Raw genomic sequence first — 19,779 nt, forward strand, 5'->3', positions numbered from 1 at the left:
AAGTCATTGGATGACTAATAGTCGCACAACTATGTTTTGATATTGACACTACTCGCTTTGTTTTACTCAATTTTTTATATTAAAAGTTGGGGATTTGTCGATTTGCTAGGCAATTTCGCAAAAACCCATTTCGAGGCTACCTTTTCAAGGAGAGAACAACCACCTCAGATGATTCAAATGAATAAGACAAAATCTGGATTAACAATCAATTGAATAAGACAAAATCTGCTAAAAAGTGAACCTGCATGGGTGTTCTCTCCTGCAAGAGTGAGTCAATAAATTGCTTCCCGTGAAATTGCCTAGCAAATCCCAAAAAGTTGATAGCATCTGAGTACTGTAAGGAGTCTATAAAGCTGATTAAAAAAGTGCAAAACAAAGTGAGTAGTGCCGTTATAAAAAATATGTTTGTGCATATATTATTCCACTATGACATTCATCACAGGATACGTTGTACTTGTGTGGTGAACATGGTTTTAAATTACGACCGAAATTTCGGATTTCGGTGGAGACCGACACCGAAACCATCCAAAACCGAAATGGTCATTTATTTCGGCCGAAATTTCGGTTTTTCTGAAATTTGACACAAAAAATCTGTTTTTTTTAATATTAATTTAATATTTCACCGAAATTTCTGCCGAAATTTATTAATGAATAAAATATTGTTTTCGGCTTTTGTAATAGATTTCGACCGCAATTTTGAAATTTCGGTCGAAATTTCAAGGCCCGAAACTGGTACCGAAACCGAAATTTTAAACCTTGGTGGTGATTATGAAAATTTTGATTTTGAAATAACATTTATCTTTAGTTTGTCTTTTTCTAAAAATTGGTTGCATTTTCGCTTCTTTTGTCCGTCTTTATCACTTTCAAACATAGAAATATGATTTCAATATAATAGGAGATTTTATATGATGTGTGGGCATAAAGTCCAGAATTTTTAAGAAGATACGGTGGAAGATCCAAACCGTTCAATTGACGGGCCACAACTTAAATAGGTCATCATCTCCATTGGATGATCGTAACTCTCCTCCGATCTCAAGGGGGGCGAATGGGGGTTCCTTTTGGGGCGAATTTATCACTGTCCTTTATCATAAACAAAGCGGGTCCCACTTCTAATACCCCTCCAGCTTTGGAGCTTTTTCTTCGTTAAAGCGCAGGTTCGAGATTTCTCCATCGAAGCAACCTGAAATTTCTTTTCTTCCCCCATCACTTTACCTTCATTTCCCAAATACTCGTTACAGGTGCGTTGATTCATGTGTTCCTTTTTATGTTTTTTTGTTCTTTTTCTTTTTTGATTTTCTTCTATGGTTCAGTTATTTAAACTAATTCAATCTTCTTTGTATAAATTCGAGTGTTTTTCGCCCATTTTCCTTTTCATTATCAAATTTCAAAACCGATTTATTATAAAATTTGAATATAGGGTTTGAAAATAGGGTTTTTTCTTGAGGTGAGCTGCTATGGTCTGTTTCTTTTTCCTAATTATCTCTATTAATTAGAGAAAGGGAGAGAAACATTTATTATAAAATCGTGGGTGTTTTGAATTGCATGATTAGATATATATGTAAAAGCGTATTTCGCAGTAAAACCTAAAATCCTAATTTCGCTACCTCTGATAGTTCCAAAAATGCAATTTTTTTTAGTTTATTTCAGTATCTTTAACCATTTTGGATTTTTATTTTATTTTTTTAGTTTAGAAAATTTGTCGGTAAAAATGTAGAATGTTGCTTCATTGTATTTAAGTATCTTTTTACATTTTTTGGATTTTTATTTTATTTTCAATAATTTTGTAGCAGAGATGTAGAAATGCTGATTTACATGATTTGGTTCTTTGATTATAGATGGGTATTTTAGATTCATACAATGAGATAAATTTTTAATATTTTTCATGAGTTCTATTTACCCTATCCTAATTTTGCCATGCTATTTTCTTTTACAATGGCTAGATTTTGAGGAAAATCTAAGAATATCACCAAAGTTAATAGCAATGCATGTAATGGAGGAAATCTGAGATTAAATGCTAGAATAAATACAAATACAAACTTAAAAATTATAATATAAGTAAGATACTCACCCATGATGATTTGCCATGCTATTATCTGTTGATGGGTTCTGTAGATTGTAATGGAGGAGGTTACACAGGCTTTTGAGAAGGTGGTAAAAGAGTGGGATCAGACATTTGCACAAACCCAAGAGAGTGTGAGAGCGATTGAGGGATGTGGGAAGTCAGGAAGAGGAGCAGAGGAAGCAAGTTCTCTTCCCAGATTGAATGGTGCAGCGCAAGATGGGCTGGCTTTACTTAGATCATTACAGTTTAGGCTTGATCTTCTAGCTCAACAGCTTCCAACAGAAGAAGAAGTACAATCTGCTCAGGCAACATTAAAATCTTGGGAGGAGCAGTATAAGAGGTTCTAAGTTCTAACCTCTCTCTTTCGTTGTTCTTCGGTTTGGTTCCAATTGAAAAGTCTTGGGTTTGTTAGTTGAGCTGAATCTTTTGGTTTCCTACTATTTTTCCCCTTCCCTTTTTGTGGGTGTAATTCAAAATGTTGGATTTTATTAACTTGTACTGAAACCATTATTTAAAGTTGGGTTGTTTTTAAATCTTGAGGGTGTTTGCTTCTTTGGTTCTTAGTTTGCATTTGAGCTTGAGGAATGCTAATTTACAAGCAAAGGCCAACATCAGGAAAGCTGCTCAGGAAGAGGTTAGGACATTCCTTGTGGTTGCAACTCGTAGCATGGATTAGTGTCTGGTGCATTGCCTTGTTTGTTCTTTCATTACATCTAATGCAACAATTTTATGACATGGTTGAATCACACTTTAGCTCTTATCAGTTTTCTGGTTTTGGTAAACCTTTTCCTTTTGCCTTTTTCCTGAAATTGGAGCACTGTGGTTGCAGAGGGAGCTTCTCTTAGGAGGCGGAGAGGAGTCCACAATTCGTAGACGCAATTTACAGTATGTGCTACCTGTTCTTTTTCGCCTTAGTGAGAGGTTTCCTTTTTTAATCCACGAAATGCTAATGCATTTACAATTAGCAGATGTTTGCCTAGAATAGAGTCTTTCACTTGTAGTTATTCTTGGAACATAAGCTTATGTATTAAAAAAATTCTCAAATCACAAACCTATAAATCTTGTGAGACTTGATAAGATCAATTTCCTGTAGCTGTGGTCTTTCTTTTAATTCAGGTGTCTGCATAAGTGTAGGCATTTCGTGTCCCAAGGTCTAGTTCATTTGTCATGAAAGGACCATGTTTGGACCATAAAGGGGTGGGCTAGTTCTGTTAAAGTTGTTTTGGCTATCTTTCTTGTTTGAACTTTGTAATTGTAGTATTAGAGGCAACATTCCTTACCTTTATCTGGCCACATCTTGTCTAAATATTAGTAAGGAGTTTTATATAAGGTTCTTATGCTCTGTAATTGTCTTTCAGGACAAAGGCTGGAATGACATCTGCTGCAGAAAGCATTACGGAGAGCCTTCGTCGCACTCGTCAGTTGATGGTTCAGGTTATGATTCATGATAGAACTCTGATACAAATTCAGATCAACAGGGGACCATAGATCAAGGGATCAAGCAAGGAAGGGAAGGTTGGATTGAAGCTACTGAACAACACAGGACAAACAGGGTCAGGGTCAGGCGACAACCCAAAGGGATGGAGAATTACATCAAGCATTAGTTTAAAGGTCAAGATTAGTTAGTAGATTAGTATCTAAGGATTGTTAGTTTACTTTTAAATTGCAATTCTGTTTTTCTGTAACAAAAAGGGAATATATGACATGTGCAAGATCTGTCAGTGTAACCAACTGAAAGGGACATTCCAATATAAAGGAATGAACCTCATTTGGAAAACGTAAGAAAAAAGAAATATTCCTTCGTCTCTCTCTTGTTCTTCTCTCCCTCATCTTCTTTTCCCTCTGTTTCGTTCCCGATTTCTTTCTAAATTCCATTTGAGCAGATCTGAAACTTCCAGAACTGTATCATTGGTGCTTTCATTGAGTCTCCTCTCAGCAGCAATGGAAGAACATTACCATGCACAAGCTAAGATCGATGAGCACTTCAAGCTCTGCCAACAGCAAATCAACGAAATCCGTCTCACTCAATCACAACAACACGAAGAACTCGTAGCCCTGATCAAGCAATTGCAGACCCGTACCCAAAACCCCTACCTACATCGACCTACAGGTGAAGCCATTGATGAGGTCCCTGATTGCATCATGGAGGATGATAATGATGAAATTTTAGAGGACACTTCAACTGAAAATTTGGGGGATAAACCTGCGGAAATCAGCTTCCCCACACTCGTCGGTCAACAAAATCCAAGTACTATACCTCTCACAAGGGTACGCCCTAACCATTCCCTCCATGTTTTGATCGATACTGGTTCAACTCACAATTTTGTGAAGGACCAAGTTGCAAATATAATTAAATGGCCAATAGTACCACCCACTCCATTCAGAGTTTTAATTGGAAACGGGGAATCATTCCTTTGTCCTAAAAAATGCCTTGATGTCAAATTCAATCTCCCAACACCTGAATTCCAATTTGATTTAGTCCTCCTACCTTCTAATGGGGCTGCTGTTATTTTGGGCATTCAATGGTTAGAGGAACTCGGAGCTGTTCTGGAATGTTCATCCGCTCACAAACTGTTTGCCAAATTGTCTCAATGTCAATTTTGCCAAAATATGCTTGACTCTTTGGGACAATTGTTGTCTGGCCTTGGCTTACAATCTGATCCTGATAAGGTTCAAGCCATGCAACATTGGACATGGCCCTCCTCTTTGAAACACTTGTGCGGATTCGTCGGCCTGACAGGCTACTCCCGTCAATTTCTTCTTCATTATGCTACTGTAGCCTCCCCTCTCACAGACCTCTTACAAAAAGATGCTTTTCCGTGGAGTTCTGAAGCTCCAAAGGCATTTGCTCATTCAAAGACATGCCTAAGAACAATGTTCGAGGCACTCTATGGAAGAAAGCCTCCTACAATACCATTGTACAATTCAGGCTCTTCTTCCATTGAAGCAGTGGAGGACGACCTTCCACAACGTGATCAGATTTTAATCCGTCTCAAGTATACTTTACATCAATCTCAAGCGAGAATGAGCTGTCTAGTGGATCAGAAACGTCTTGACAAGCGATTGGAGGTGGGTAGTTGGGTTTTGTTACAGTTCCAACCTTACAGACAACATTTCCTGGTTCGTCGGACCCTCCAAAAGCGTAGTAAAAAGTACTATGGGCCATATGCAATTGACGCTACAATCACGAAGGGTTCTTACAAATTGGCCCTGGTTTGTTGGCAGATACCTTGGCAAACACCTACAGGAGACCCTGGTTTGTTGCCAACACCGTCAGTTTTTCCTAACAAACCCATCCAGATACCTCCCTCAAACCAGCCTTTGGTACGAACACGGCAATTGTCGAGGGAAGAAATGAAATCCAAGCGCGAAAACGGACTTTGTTATTACTGTGATGATAAATACACTCCGGGACATGACTGTCGAAAACAGGTTTACCATCTGACTGCAATTGATGATGATATTGAATTGGTCGAGGACGATGGTATCAACATTGTTCATGATATCAATGAAAAAGAACCATCAGGAGACAATCCCGCTGAAATCTCTTTTTATGCAATTGTGGGTCCGCAAACTCCTAGTACTATCAGAGTTACTGGAACCTATGCTAATCAATCTATCCATGTTTTGATAGACAGTGGATCTACACACAATTTCCTCAAAGACAACGTGGCTCAGACGTTCAATTGGCCCATTCTTCCTACGTCTCCTTTCAAAGTTCTTATTGGCAATGGTGAATCTTTAGTTTGTAACAAAAAATGTGTCCAGGTTCCACTAACTTTACAAAATCATCACTTTACATTTGATTTCTTCATTCTTCCAATCAAAGGCGCAGATGCGGTGCTAGGTATTCAATGGTTGGCTCAGTTGGGACCCATTCTAACTAATTACCAATCATCCACCATGGATTTCCATTGGAATGATATCCCAATTACATTGGTCGGAGAATCTGGGCTGAACCCCTCTTCCCTCAAGGCAGCCCACTTCAAGGGTCTTTCCAGAACAGATTCAATAGCTTCTTGTTTTCAACTAATCTGCGTTGACGACACTATGGAATCTTCACTCTTGGCTACCGCAGCAGATCCTCTATTTCCAACTGATTTACCAACAGATGTGGCTCACCTCTTACAACAGTTCCTCCCTGTTTTTAAGGCTTCCACTACCTTACCTCCTCCAACAGAAATTGACCATCAACTTCATCTGTTACCAGGCTCTTCCCCAGTCAATGCCAAACCGTATAGATATCAGCATTTTCAGAAAAATGACATTGAAAGACTTATACAGGAAACGCTACACAATGGTCTCATTGTACCCAGCCATAGTCCTTATTCATCCCCAGTTCTGTTGGTCAAGAAGAAAGACAATACTTGGAGATTTTGTGTCGACTATCGTGCGTTGAATGCCATTACGATCCGAGACAGGTTTCCGATTCCTCCGATTGATGACCTACTAGATGAATTACATGGTGCTGCAATATTTTCCAAACTGGATTTTAACCTTGAGGACAAGGTTACTTTTGAAGGGCTGGGCAATGATACAAATTCAGATCAACAGGGGACCATAGATCAAGGGATCAAGCAAGGAAGGGAAGGTTGGATTGAAGCTACTGAACAACACAGGACAAACAGGGTCAGGGTCAGGCGACAACCCAAAGGGATGGAGAATTACATCAAGCATTAGTTTAAAGGTCAAGATTAGTTAGTAGATTAGTATCTAAGGATTGTTAGTTTACTTTTAAATTGCAATTCTGTTTTTCTGTAACAAAAAGGGAATATATGACATGTGCAAGATCTGTCAGTGTAACCAACTGAAAGGGACATTCCAATATAAAGGAATGAACCTCATTTGGAAAACGTAAGAAAAAAGAAATATTCCTTCGTCTCTCTCTTGTTCTTCTCTCCCTCATCTTCTTTTCCCTCTGTTTCGTTCCCGATTTCTTTCTAAATTCCATTTGAGCAGATCTGAAACTTCCAGAACTGTATCAAACTCACCCATCCTTTATCATTTTGTACTTTGGTTCTTTAATGGTATAAGATATATCTGCAGGTTCCCTTTTATAGATTTTTCTTGCTAATTCTTGGTTTGTCTTCAGGAGGTGGATAGAAGTGCAGGCACCCTTATGACTTTTGGTAGGTTCCTTTTATGCTTCCAGGCATTTCCATTTTTTGTTGGAGAATTTTGTCAAATAATCTGTTTAGGAATTTTCTATTAATATTTAATAATAGATCTAACCATAATCAATCAAAGTAATTAAAATATATAGAGCAAGAAAATGTTAGAAATAGACTGTGTAATGGATAGAGGCACGTCAAAAATGACGCTCTCTTTAGAGTCAAAATGCCCCCGTCTGCACTGGGTTCATCGGCGTTTGGCTCCCAAGATTCAACCACCCTTCAGGGTCTCTTCCGTGCAGGGAATTGATTCTACGAACTCGTCATGCCCATATTGCAAACATCAATAAAGTAATGAAAGATCAAAATATGTGAAAACCAAAATTAACATCAGGGGTTTTTCCATAGAAAACTAATTGGTATTTTTGAGAAGAGAGATATGTAGAAGAAAAGGACGTTTCCTTTTTAAGAGATGAGATAGAAAAAACGTTTAGAGAGTTGTGCTGTTGGAATAAAGAGAATGTTACCGTTTTTTTTTGAGGGAGAAATTAAAGGGATTAGATGTTTGGAAACGTCTCCACGTCCCTAAAATCTCTCCCACTCTATACCCACATCTCACTCTAACGTTTTTAATATCCCTAGAAACTCTCCCATTTGTAACTTATCAAAAAAAATGAGAGAAAACAGAAAAGGCAATAAAACCAATTTTAATTTTAAATCATAAAAAAAATCTAACAATACTTCACAAATAATGTCAGCGGGACATACTGTGTCTCAGGGTTTAGACCTACACAGGAAATACTAGCTGATACTTTTAAACCAGGGTACGCTAATCATAATGTAAGGTTTGAGTTTTAACTTCTCTTTCTACCATTTAACATCCAAGGCTACTTGCGATTCAGAGTTTCCTATCACATCATTTGCTGCTACTTTCTTCCTTGTTTTCATCTGTGTATCTTTATTTTCATGTGTGGATCACTCATCTTGCATGGCTTCTTGGACTGTATGTAAATGGAAAAAACATTTCCTTTTTGGGCAGGGAATTATGATTTTGCTGGCAGAGCAATTGTAGGTTTTATTTCAAATCTTAAGAATTATATTGGAGCTGAAACTCTAAAACTTGGCTTCTTTCAGAGGAATCCACAAATGTATTAAAGAAAGCAGAAAGTGAATACAAGGGGCACCGGTCGTTGCTAATGCGGACTCGACGCCTACTCACCGCTATGAGACGTCAAGATGTTCTTGACAGGTACAATTTTTTAGCATCTTGACCATGAATGCTTCAATCACAAGTCACACCTTTTTTCTTCTTTTTTTTGTGAACAGGGTGATACTGGTGATTGGATTTCTCTTCTTCACTTCAGCTGTTCTTTATGTTGTCTCGAAACGTGTTGGGCTGCTTAAGTTGCAGAGAAAGCTTACAGCTGCCATGAAAGCGGGTTACATAGGATGGGAAGAGATTGGACAGGGGAAGATGACATTGGGAGGTGAAGATGGATTGGATCTTATGAAGAATCATGGCATTGCAGATCCCTAGGTGGAAGTCCCTTTGAAACCTACTCATGATGAACTTTGAATCTTTCATGTACACTATTTTATCTGTGAGATACATTTCATTATTTATAAGTGCATTTCATCTCTAATCATTGCAAATGTTGAAGTTCATTTCTATAGTGTAGGGCATCACTTGCATGATGCCCGAGGCGTTAATAAATAAATAAAATCATTCAAAATGTAAAAATCAAAATTAAGCATTTTCTATTCGTTCCATGTGCTGTTTCTGTTCAAACCAGGCTATTAGTTCTTCCAATTATTAAAAATGCCTCTGTGTCAATACTGTCAGTATTGAAATCTATTGTACTCTATGTTTATATTGCAATACATAACCATAAATTCAAATTTATGAAATTTACTACAATAATTTTTGGGAAATGATATCAGCACTGCAGTGTTATAATAAAAATGCGGAAGATCGAGTCAATGGCTTCAAAAGAGGCCTTAATACGAAGATCAGATTAAAACAGGGGGATGATATTTACACCCCCCCTACATTACGTGCACACCCCCCTTATAACCTGATTTGACATGAAAAGTGGGTAACTTTATGTCAAATCACATTACAAGGGGGTGTGCAAATACTGCAGGGGGGGTGAAAATATCATCACCCTTTTTATATTATGTTCAATTTTGGGTCTCTGGAACAGTAAAATCTAATATGCTTATACTACGGAGCATCAAGTGGGTAGTGGGTGACAATTCCAATACCGGACTTTCCAAGTTGCTTCATAGCTTTGGTAGAAATCTGGATGTGTTTTGATAATGGCACCGGTCATTTAACTTTAATTGATAAGCTAGGATCAAACCTCCAACCGCTCCGACCTCTAGGTTGAAAAGCAAAAGCCTTTACCATTAAGCTAGAGGCTCAACCCCCACCCATCATTTTAATTTTAGGCTTCTATATCCGCACCTTTTGATTACTTGGTACACACAGCAGCAGTGTATCGGTGACTGCAGAGAGGCTGATGTACTTCACGTTAGAAAGATTCATTGGTTCTGATTGCCACGTACACTGCTGCTGGGTGTCCCAAGTAGTCAGAAGGACCGGATATATCACTTCCCTATAAGAAAGCAGATATGAACAAAAATCAATCTAATATGCAGCTCCAATAAGTTGCACTGGCAACTTTATTTCAGACCATGTCAAAGAAGAACCACATCCTACAGCTTGTGGTCGAAACGGGCTAGAACTTAGTAGAATTTCACTTTGGGCATGCTTAGCTGCAAATGCACAGTAATTAAATGACATAAAATCCTGAATCACTTTGGAAAATTATTCAGCATGATGTTAATGATAACAAAAAGTAATGTGCAATTGCAGTGAGAAAGGACTTACAGCCGTAAGGTTATAGAACAGCACAAACAAGACCTTACTAGTCCACAACAGAAATTTCTTAAAAGAGAATCTCATTCATGATCCTGAACACAAATTTCAAAGTAGCTCGCAATTGTTGCCGGATCACCAATTAACCACAACTAACAATTCCTATTTTACTTTTCCCCCAAACCGACGGCTGAGGCGGCTTGAAAAGAGTGACCTTTGTTCGTACTTCGGCTACTTCCGTTAAGTTGAATTCTTGGGATACTTGTATGGGATACCCGTTTCTTCTATCAATCTAGGTGAGGGCAAATGAAAGGTGTTTTAAGGCGTGATTCTTGATCGACCTTTCGCCAATCTACGCGCAATGACCCTCCTACCACCTTTGGTAGCCTTACTGTTTGCACATGTTAAAGCACACTGTTAATAACAAAGGATGTACAGCAAATGCTATTGTCCTCATATACTGATAAAGAAAGACTTGGCATCTTCCAAACCACTAAATATTCCAGGGCGACATACCGAGCAAAATACCCATGGGTCCGCTTGCGCCTGATGGTGCTAGGCTGGTACGTTCTTTTGGGAAGTAAAAGCATTGGCTTGTTCAAAGAAGTATCATCTCCTGTGGGACAGAATAGAAGCATCAGCAGAACTCTAATGATTAAACAAAAAGACAGCAGGAATCATGAGACTGATCTAACTTCTAGTCTGAGTGTTGTAAAATCCACGTTTAGAGCGTGCATCGGCCTGGTTACAGCTATATCTTCGTATAAACATAAAGATAACATCCTATTCGCACAGAAATTGTACATCAAAAGTGATGCACAGAGCAACACAACCTGTCACCTGCTAAAAAATAGGCGGCATACTGCTGCAAAACCTCTTTCAGCTCACCTAAGGGAAGCAGCAAAGCAATCTTAAAATTTTAAAACTTGCAACATATTAATAGCCAAATCTAAAAGGCGTTGCTCCTCCTAAATCAGGTCACATTTTGCAGCAACAAGAATGACATACATTGTATATGCTATTCTGTGACGAGGAAACTGATTTCCCCACACATGTATGAGAAAACTGTTATTTTTCTGGTAAGGTTACGAATTTCAGTACCGTCGTTTCACTTTCAGAAATTATATTACTTCTTTCTCTTCTACAAGTTTCCCCTTGTTTTTTCCTTTGAAAGGGAACTAGATTTTATTAATACAACAGCCATAAAACAAACAATGAGGACAAGTAGTCCCACTAGGCAATTACAGCAGCAACTCCCCAAACAGCACTCACTGCCTCCCTACACCCCTCCTCCACCCCCTCCAAGTCACACCCCCAACTAATGGCTGGTAATCTCCACTGCTACTCTCCCCGCTCCATATTTCGCTACCCTGTCAACCTGGTCATTTGTAGACCGCTTCATGCCGGAGAATTCCGGGTGGGTATCTAATTTCTGAGATGATGTTAGACAATTTCCACAGGCCGGGTGCCTTATTCCTTGTCCAACCCAAGACATCAGCGAAATCCCCTTCAATAATTAAAGGTGTGGAAGAGTAACCTGCATGCTAGCCCAAACAAGTGCTCTCGTCAAGGTCTTAAATTTCGGTTTCGGGGGTTATTTCGGTCCTCCACCGAAACCGAAATTTTAGCCGAAATCCTGAAATTTCGGCCGAAATTCGGTAACGGCGCTCGAAATGTCGTTTTTTGGGCTGAAATTTCAGTAATTTCGGCTGAAATTCAGTAAAGGAATAAAAAATTAATATTTTATCAAAAATTTTGCAAACTGAAATTTAATTTCTGTTTCGGTCCTCACCGAAATCCAAAATTTCGGATTTCGGCTGAAATTTAAAACCTTGGCTCTCGTTTCTGCCTCATTAGAGACACACCGAAATTTCGGATTTCGGCTGAAATCTAAAACCTTGGCTCTCGCTTCTGCCTCATTAGAGACGCACCCCTGCTGGTCTAGAGAAAGTGAGTATGGTACATCTACTATTATCACGAATAAGCCTCCAATACCAGCCCGCCCAGGATACCCTTTTGAACTTCTATCAACATTAAACTCCCCCACCCTAAAGGAGGCGGGCACCATCTTGGGGTAATTCCAGCTCACCCAGGGTCCCCCTATGAACTTCTATCAAAATTAAACTTCACCCACCCTAAAGGAGGGCAGCACCAGCTTGGGGTAATTCTAACCTTTGCCTCTCTTTCAATTATGACCGTCCTCCAATTCCTAAGGATGTCCCCCATGGTGTATGAAGATAATATCTCTTCGTTTCAACCCCCTATGAAACAATTTAACTTTTTATTTCAGCTATTATCCTTACCAGACTCCTCTTTTTTTTAAAAGATGTAGCTCTTCCTCTTTCCAAACCTGCCATATCAATGAATAAGGAATTAGCCTCCAAAGGGTCCATCCCACCTTGCCAAATGGGCCGCTACTCCAATGCAAGATAGTTTTCTTGATGGATCTATGAAAGACCCAAGTCATGCTAAAGCTTTTGATAATTAACCTTCATAGCCAAAAGGAGTACGGGAAATGTAGGAAAATACGATCTAGGAATTCTTCTTCACTCTTGCATAAGATAGACCTGCTGGCAAGATCTTTCTTCTCTTGAGGCGCTTGCATGTGTTGACTCTATTGCTCGCCACCATCCAAGCAAATGTAGGAGGGGTACTAACACCAAATTCTTGAGAAATTGGTGTCAGGCGCATCATCTCTAGCAAACCAATAAAAAAAAGAGAGCCGAGAAGCCGAGAAAGACTAGCTATCTCACTGTCCTTAAGGTTTCTCCTGAGCCTAATGATCCATCCCCCCCCCCCCCCCCCCCAATGTAATCATGCACTCGCCCTGTTATCTGTAGCTAACCGGTATAGGTCTAGAAATGCATAGCACAGCAAGAGACTCCCCTAGCGAAAGATCTACTCAAAAACAAGCCCCCACTCCCCTTCCCGATATGCAATAAGTAACGACTCATACAAACGTAGTACAGAACACAAATGGACTTCAATTTACCCAGACCTTTGCCTGCCTTTGTTTGACTCTTTTCCGCCATGATTCCTTTCTATTGTATTTGCTTTAGCTTGTCTAGTCTTTCTATTCTGCTTTTTCTATTTGAACTGTGACCATCTCGGTCTTTTTTGCAATAAAATTGGCGATCGTTCAAAAAAGAAAAAAAGAAAAAAGCTTTGCCTAAAATGGGGTTCCTACTCGCCCAATCCCTCCAAACCAGCTCATATGTATCCCCTATGATTCTATGCCACAATGCTTCCTTGTCCTTCCCGTATCTCCGAAGCCATTTTCCCAAAAGAGCTTTGTTTCTCAAACTTATTTGTCAATCCCAACGCCACCATGTGTCTTCTACGCTTCTACCTGTACCTACATACCTTCACCCAACTCTTTAGGTATTTCAACTTTTTATTAACCTCCCCTCCTTCCCATAGAAAGTCCCTATTATGAAATTTTTCTACTCTCTTCGCCACTTATGGCCGGTATTTTATATAGGGACGTAATAAATCGATAAATTTGCTAGGCCGCCTGAATAAGGGTGATTCTACCACTAGGGATAGATAATGTTTTTTCCATGTCGCTAATCCTCCCATCCGTCCCCCCGTCCAACCCCCCCCCCCCCCCCCCCCACACACACACACACAAAATTGGGTCCCAAAGAAAAAGCTTTAAGAATCCGATGCCCCAATGATAACCCAAGGTAACAAATGGACAATTTCTCTTTTCTACATTCAAGAGCCAAGGCCTATGTTGCATCAGTATAGGTGTCGGAATCCGACCTTGATATCAAGTGTCGGGTTCGAAAAACCTCAAAGAAATATTCATGGATATGCTAATATATTTTAATTAATTTTTTTAATTTAAATTTTTACATAATAATATTGTTATAAAAGTAACATAATGAAAAATTATATTTTTACATAATGAGTGGCCTCTTTGTCTCCCAAAGCCCTATATCGAGGTTGAAGAGGACCTTTTTCGTGATTTTTTCCTGCATTCTATCAAAGTTATATCCCAACGCACTATTTTAAGCCAAGGAGTACCTTTTCTAGAACAGAAAACCAAAAATGATGAAAATCCAAAATGTTTCCTATGCAGAAGGGAACGACCAATGGAATAGAACTGACAACTAAGCTCTCCACAATAATATGTCATTTTATTCTTCAATACCCTCGCCTCCTCTTCTTCTTTCAAAAATCCTGCATTTCCCCTACTTTATCAAGGAAGCTAATGTTTTCTTTAAAAAAAAAAAAGAGAAAAAGATAATGCTTGCAACCATCTTTTTTTCACTTCAATGTTTCCTTTTGGGTTTTTTTGCCGCATAGTTTAAACATGATCCAAAGAGCAATGTGTTTCCATCTCTCGACATTAAATTCAATGCTTGCAAGCATCTTTTTTTCACTTCAATGTTTCCTTTTGATTTTTTTTGCCAGATATTTTAAACATGAACCAAAGTTCAATGTGTTTCCATCTCTTGACACTAAATTCATTCGTCACTATATAACCTCTTTTTAAATCTCAAAACTGCAGCTATTTAACTTTGAATTTGGTAGAGGACAATTGATGTTCGCGTGTATTCTTCAAGCCCTTTCTTCAATTTGTTGTTAATGTGAATGGACCATAACTGTGTAGCCCTATTCGTAATAGATTGACCCCAAAATAGCATATCCAAATTATAAGAAATCTGATTGGAGCTGCAATTGCCAAATTCACATGCCTTGCAAACTTTGATTTGTTCTAGTATGTAAATAAATGGCTAACATGGTCCACGTAATAAATGTTCAAGCTAACGTGAGGTCCCAATTCCAATATGATCCCCATGCCTCATTAGCCTATAATGCTCCCGAAAGAACACCTATGGTCGAAAAGATAAACCCTAGACTAATGACATGATGACTCAAATGATCCAATCGCTTAGTCAATCGATACCGTTGATAATTTCTAAATGAAGGAAAAACTTCCTTTCCAATTCAAGTATTGGATCTAGGGGTGCAACTCGAGTTGGGTTGGGTCGGGTTGAGGCCAACCCGACCCGAGGAACCCATTTTTCCAACCCGACCCGAGGAACCCTTTTTCCCAACCTGACCCGAGTTTTTAAGCCTAAAAAAATAAAAAAAATCATAAAAAATTGTTTGATCACACTTGGGTCGGGTTGCCAAACCCTCAACCCGAACCCGACTTGAACTCAACCCGACCCGGCCTTTTTCCGGGTTGAACCCGACCCGAGTTGCACCCCTAATTGGATCTCACCAAAGGAATTTTCCTTTGGTGAAATGGACATAAGATAGGTGCAGCCGTAGCGGAGTTCACCTTTTCTCATGTCTCGGATTTTGTGTTTATCGTGCTGTTGCAAGAGTTCCATAACCCTCGGATCAACGAATTATACCTATCTATTATCTCTGCATTCACCCAGTGTGTTACCTCCCTCTCCCCACTCGCAGTCCTTCTCTTCTTAAGATAGCCCCCCAACTCTTAATAGCTCTCCCTTTGTCTTATTCTCAACAAGCTTACAAATTCAGTTCACCTCCCCGAGTCGGAATTCTAATGCCCATGCCTTTTCTCACAGTCCATCTCATTATTCTATCATATAGAAGTTCCAGGCCCCCCTAGCATACTATACTCAGAAAAGCATGAGAGTCGCCTTTAATTTTGAGATATTTAGATCTGTAGTTTAGAAGAGGAAGATCATGAGAAGATAAGTATAGAGTCATTTGTATTGCTCAGATGTAATCGAATTCTCATTCTAAGGGAGGATTCTTTCTTATTAAGGACCCTGATTGAAGAATATCTAATGGTCATTGGAATTTCATATATCTTGCCATTCTCCAAGAGAGAGATTCTTTCTTGGCAAAGAAAGGAATTCATCATCCTGGACCTGGTTCCAACCCAGTCTACCCTACCCCAGCCAACTACCTCTTTAACACTAGGGATACCTCACCTGAGCGATCTAGACCACTCAACCGACAAGTGAGAAAGAATTTCCCTCGTGATAGATCTCCTACAACCTACTTGTTCCACTAGGGGATCCTCTGTAGTTGTATATAAGGCAAGCGAGGAACGAGCAGCAAGCAAGTGAGCAACACAAAGATCCAAGGAAAAACAAACCACCCTTACCTCATTTGCGAGACGTTCTACCCCACACTCCATTATTTCGAGAAGAATTAGGGAGTGCCTTCCCAATCTTTTAATACAAGAAAACTATCCAACCTATTAAGAGTTGAGTTCGATTGAATGTTGGATTTTATTAATTTGTTTTTGAATGGCAAAGCAATTCAGTGATAAAAAGATCGAAATGATCAAATAATTACAAGAGAAGAAAAAGGAAGATACATAGCCAATAGTATATAGCAACCCCATCACCCAGATAAAGCCGAGATCAAGGCGGGAGGAAGTCGTAAACCTCCATGCCCTCTTTGGAAACACCTGCTCATGTGCCGATAAGAAATCTCGTGACTGCTCGATTGAATGTTTGATTGAATTCAATCTGAGTTCGATTAAATGTTTGATTTTAAACATTTAAAATGTTCACCCCCTAATAGAAGATACACTAGTTCATTTTCTTGGATGAAGTCAAACATGTTTTGTCTTCTCACAGTTCAAAAACTCTTGGAGTCAACCTTTGACACACTCGAGTTGACTCGGTTTAACCTTGGTCTACTTTTGTCCTAGCAAGTCAATCAAACATTATATTGGTTCTCCCAATTTAATGAAAATTAGACGGCGCCAAACATTCACTCACTCAAGTCGACTACTGTGGCTGTTTACCTTAGTCAAGTTCTCAGCTAAGTTCGATTTTTTGAATATACCTAATTTCTTGTGGGAAAAACGAATTGTGTCAAATCTCCTTCTACACACCAAGGTAAGGCCTATCTAGCTTTAACTTTATTCAAATCTTCTCTTATCCTACTCCTCGCACTAGGATCATTTGGACCATATACCCCCTGTACGAGTTCACCTAAGTCCATCAGACACTAGGTTCTCGAACCAATGTTTCCTCTTAGATTCTCCTTGTTCATCCAAGGATCATAATAGATGGAATAGCTGCCAATTGGAGATCATCATTTCTCAATATTTGACATACAATTCTCTCATTGAATGAATGTAGTTTTGATTACAATATAATTACAACCTCATGCAAGTTAAAACCTCCATTGCCATTTTTTCTCCACTGATCACTAATATAACATGCATCTATCTTCGGTTGACACTATTGTAGAATTATTTTGGAACAACAACTGAATTAAATAAAAAAGACCGAGATGATAGAAAAAGAGGAACAAAGAACAAATATAGAATACAACACAAAGGGAAAAACAAAAAAAACAAAGAATCAAGGGGGCAGAAAATCGAAAAGCTCCAACTCTTCCTTCTCAACCCCTTCTCTAGCGAGTCTTCATAGCATGCTTAGAAACAATTGAATCCAAATACCCCTTTGCAGCTATGAACTGACGTGCTTGTTCCCTTTTATAGATTTTTGTTCAAAGATAACGATTTATTGAAACCCAAAAGAAAGATACAGCAGTAGAGCATGGGGACAAGGTGTCCCGAGCAAAGGTATATCAGCCACAAAATCAGAGTCCTAAACTCTACATTGCTTCCCTCTCTAGCTCTGTACTAACTCAACAATCTCCACTTCATCCCCCTCTCATCTTTGTTCCCTTTTATAGTTGACCTCTAAATTCTTCTTTAGTTCCCTCTTACCCTACTGACCTAATATTCTTGGAGTGCCTAATATTGTCTGTAACTAAGCTAAAAAATTCTCTAATATAGGATTTTGCTTCCACAAAATTTATCCCCAAATCCACACCCATATGAAGCATTTTCTGAAGTCCCTCTTGTTGACCCAACGAAGCAATCATGTGTAATTCAGCGACCTCGATCCTTCTGATATTGGGAAGGCCATCATGGGGACAACTAGACAAGAACAATTCCTTGTTGGGCAAGCAAACAACAGATTGCATCCTACAAAACTATATTCATCAAAAAAGAAGGAAAAGTATCCCCCCATCTTCCTCCTCGAAACCAACTCTGGAGTCACCATTTAGTTTTACTTCCTTCTCATCCTCAAGCGTATTACCAAAAATTGACTATCAACCAAAGTCATATTAGACATGCCTAGTGAATTCGTTGGGGTGGAGGGGGACAAGGGAGATTTTTTCTGGACCATTTCTTCTACTAGCTAATTTTCCTTTATTAACCGTGTAATCACCCTCGATATCAGCTGATGGTGATGTGTCTTGGTTGGTTCCTACAAGCTTCAGAGCTCAATCTTCAAATGGTTTAAAAATGTCATAAAATAACATTGTACTCTGTCTTCTCCACGTCCAAACCCAGGGACATAAACCTACCCAAGAAAACTTAATAATAACCAGACATTAATACAAACATTTTTTTTTTATCTCACAAAACTTAGACACTACAAATCTAAACTTCCCTCCAGGTGTCCTTGAAAAGTACCTAATCAAATTCATACAAAAAAAAAAAAAAAAAACTGCATTGCCAACCACTTCTGATCTTTCTACTAAAAAGTTACACAAAACAAATTAATTTGTTATTCTGGGTTTCATTAAAAACTAACAAATCATAACTACGCATACAGTGCATACAAGTTTCTCAAAACTACATAATGTAATCCAAAATTCCCTTCCAAAATCGAGTGATTGCATATGAATCAAAATTCCCAATTGGGATCTCCCTGAAAACTACCCAAAAGGGCATTTCAGAAGAACCAATATCTAAAAATAATACAACGTGATATTGAGAATCTATTTGATAAGGAAAACATTCCTTCACTAAAGTGGACAGCATAAAATGAAATCAGAAATAAAGAAAAAGTACCATCTTGAACAAAGTCTTCTATGAAGAAGCGTAGAGAAGGAAGACCACAAGGATAAGAAAATCCTTCACCATCTACTCTCTTTAGGGTTTCTGCGTTCTCTTTTTGGAAATAGGGAGACGGATTAAACATGGAAAGAAATGAAGAATTTGAAGGGTTTGTAGAGCGCAGAGAGAAGAGATTTGCATTCGGTTTTGGAGGGAGAAATGGATTACAGAAACGAGTAATCAAGGACGAACCTGTTCGAGCTAGGGTTTTGGACGCCATTTTAACTTTCGAGTTTTTTAAAACCCTACTGCAGGAGAGGATGTTTATACCTTCTTAACCTGCGCACTGAATGCGTATTTAAGTAAGAGGGAAATGATATCAGCACAACCATGTTTTGATAATTGAACAAACTCAGGTTGTCTTTTCATTACAAATTGGCTTGTGAATTTTAGGTGTGCAATTCTGGTCGGGTTGGATCGGGTTGAGGCCAACCCGAACCCGACCAGAGTTTCAACCCAATGAGGTTCGACCCGATCCGAGTTGCACTTTTTTTCTAACCCGAACCTGACACAACACGAGTCCTACGCAACCCAACCTGGTTTTTAAAGCTTTAAAAGAAAAGAAAAAAAAATTAAAAATGCAGTGTTTGTCTCGGGTCGGGTTGCCCAAGCCCTCAACCTGAACCTGACTTTTTTTTTGTTTTCCTGATATCATTTCCATTAGACGTCTTGCTGGTGCTGGAGAAAGGTTGAGAAGCGGGGGAGGGTGAAGGTAATTGCCACAAATATTGATTTTCAAATAATGTCCTGCAGAACAGATTTGAAAATCGGATTTTTTTTTTCACTGCTGTAGCTGATTTAGAAATCTAAGGATCATTTCCAGTTTCAAATCTCAACTGCAAATGTGAGAAATCCG

General features: G+C 38.9%; 2 protein-coding genes across 3 annotated transcripts; one reads left to right on the forward strand and one right to left on the reverse strand.

Annotated features, from left to right (window-relative positions):
- Nucleotides 1-954: 954 nt before the first annotated feature.
- On the forward strand, nucleotides 955-8,943 carry LOC143846064 (uncharacterized). Of its 2 annotated transcripts, XM_077354475.1 has the most exons (8): nucleotides 955-1,238; nucleotides 2,113-2,402; nucleotides 2,627-2,696; nucleotides 2,892-2,947; nucleotides 3,421-3,496; nucleotides 7,155-7,191; nucleotides 8,308-8,422; nucleotides 8,500-8,943. In XM_077354475.1, exons 2-8 carry the CDS (start codon nucleotides 2,119-2,121, stop codon nucleotides 8,708-8,710), a joined length of 849 nt encoding a protein of 282 aa, XP_077210590.1. In that variant the 5' UTR covers nucleotides 955-1,238; nucleotides 2,113-2,118; the 3' UTR covers nucleotides 8,711-8,943. The 2 variants fall into 2 exon arrangements, with proteins under 2 accessions (XP_077210590.1, XP_077210589.1); XM_077354474.1 differs by lacking the exons at nucleotides 955-1,238; nucleotides 2,113-2,402; nucleotides 2,627-2,696; nucleotides 8,500-8,943 and having other exon boundaries at nucleotides 2,887-2,947; nucleotides 3,421-6,749; nucleotides 8,308-8,407.
- A 1,030-nt stretch (nucleotides 8,944-9,973) lies between these two features.
- LOC143845720 (Ribosomal protein L34) lies at nucleotides 9,974-19,193 on the reverse strand. Its single transcript, XM_077354130.1, has 3 exons — nucleotides 18,879-19,193; nucleotides 10,571-10,670; nucleotides 9,974-10,445 (listed from the first exon to the last, which is right to left on the reverse strand). Exons 1-3 carry the CDS (start codon nucleotides 19,141-19,143, stop codon nucleotides 10,373-10,375), a joined length of 438 nt encoding a protein of 145 aa, XP_077210245.1. The 5' UTR covers nucleotides 19,144-19,193; the 3' UTR covers nucleotides 9,974-10,372.
- Nucleotides 19,194-19,779: the final 586 nt, after the last annotated feature.

This window comes from Tasmannia lanceolata, unplaced genomic scaffold, assembly GCF_043159265.1.
Source record: "Tasmannia lanceolata isolate RefF3 unplaced genomic scaffold, GAP_Taslan_0.1 ptg000015l, whole genome shotgun sequence".
NCBI lineage: Eukaryota > Viridiplantae > Streptophyta > Magnoliopsida > Canellales > Winteraceae > Tasmannia > Tasmannia lanceolata.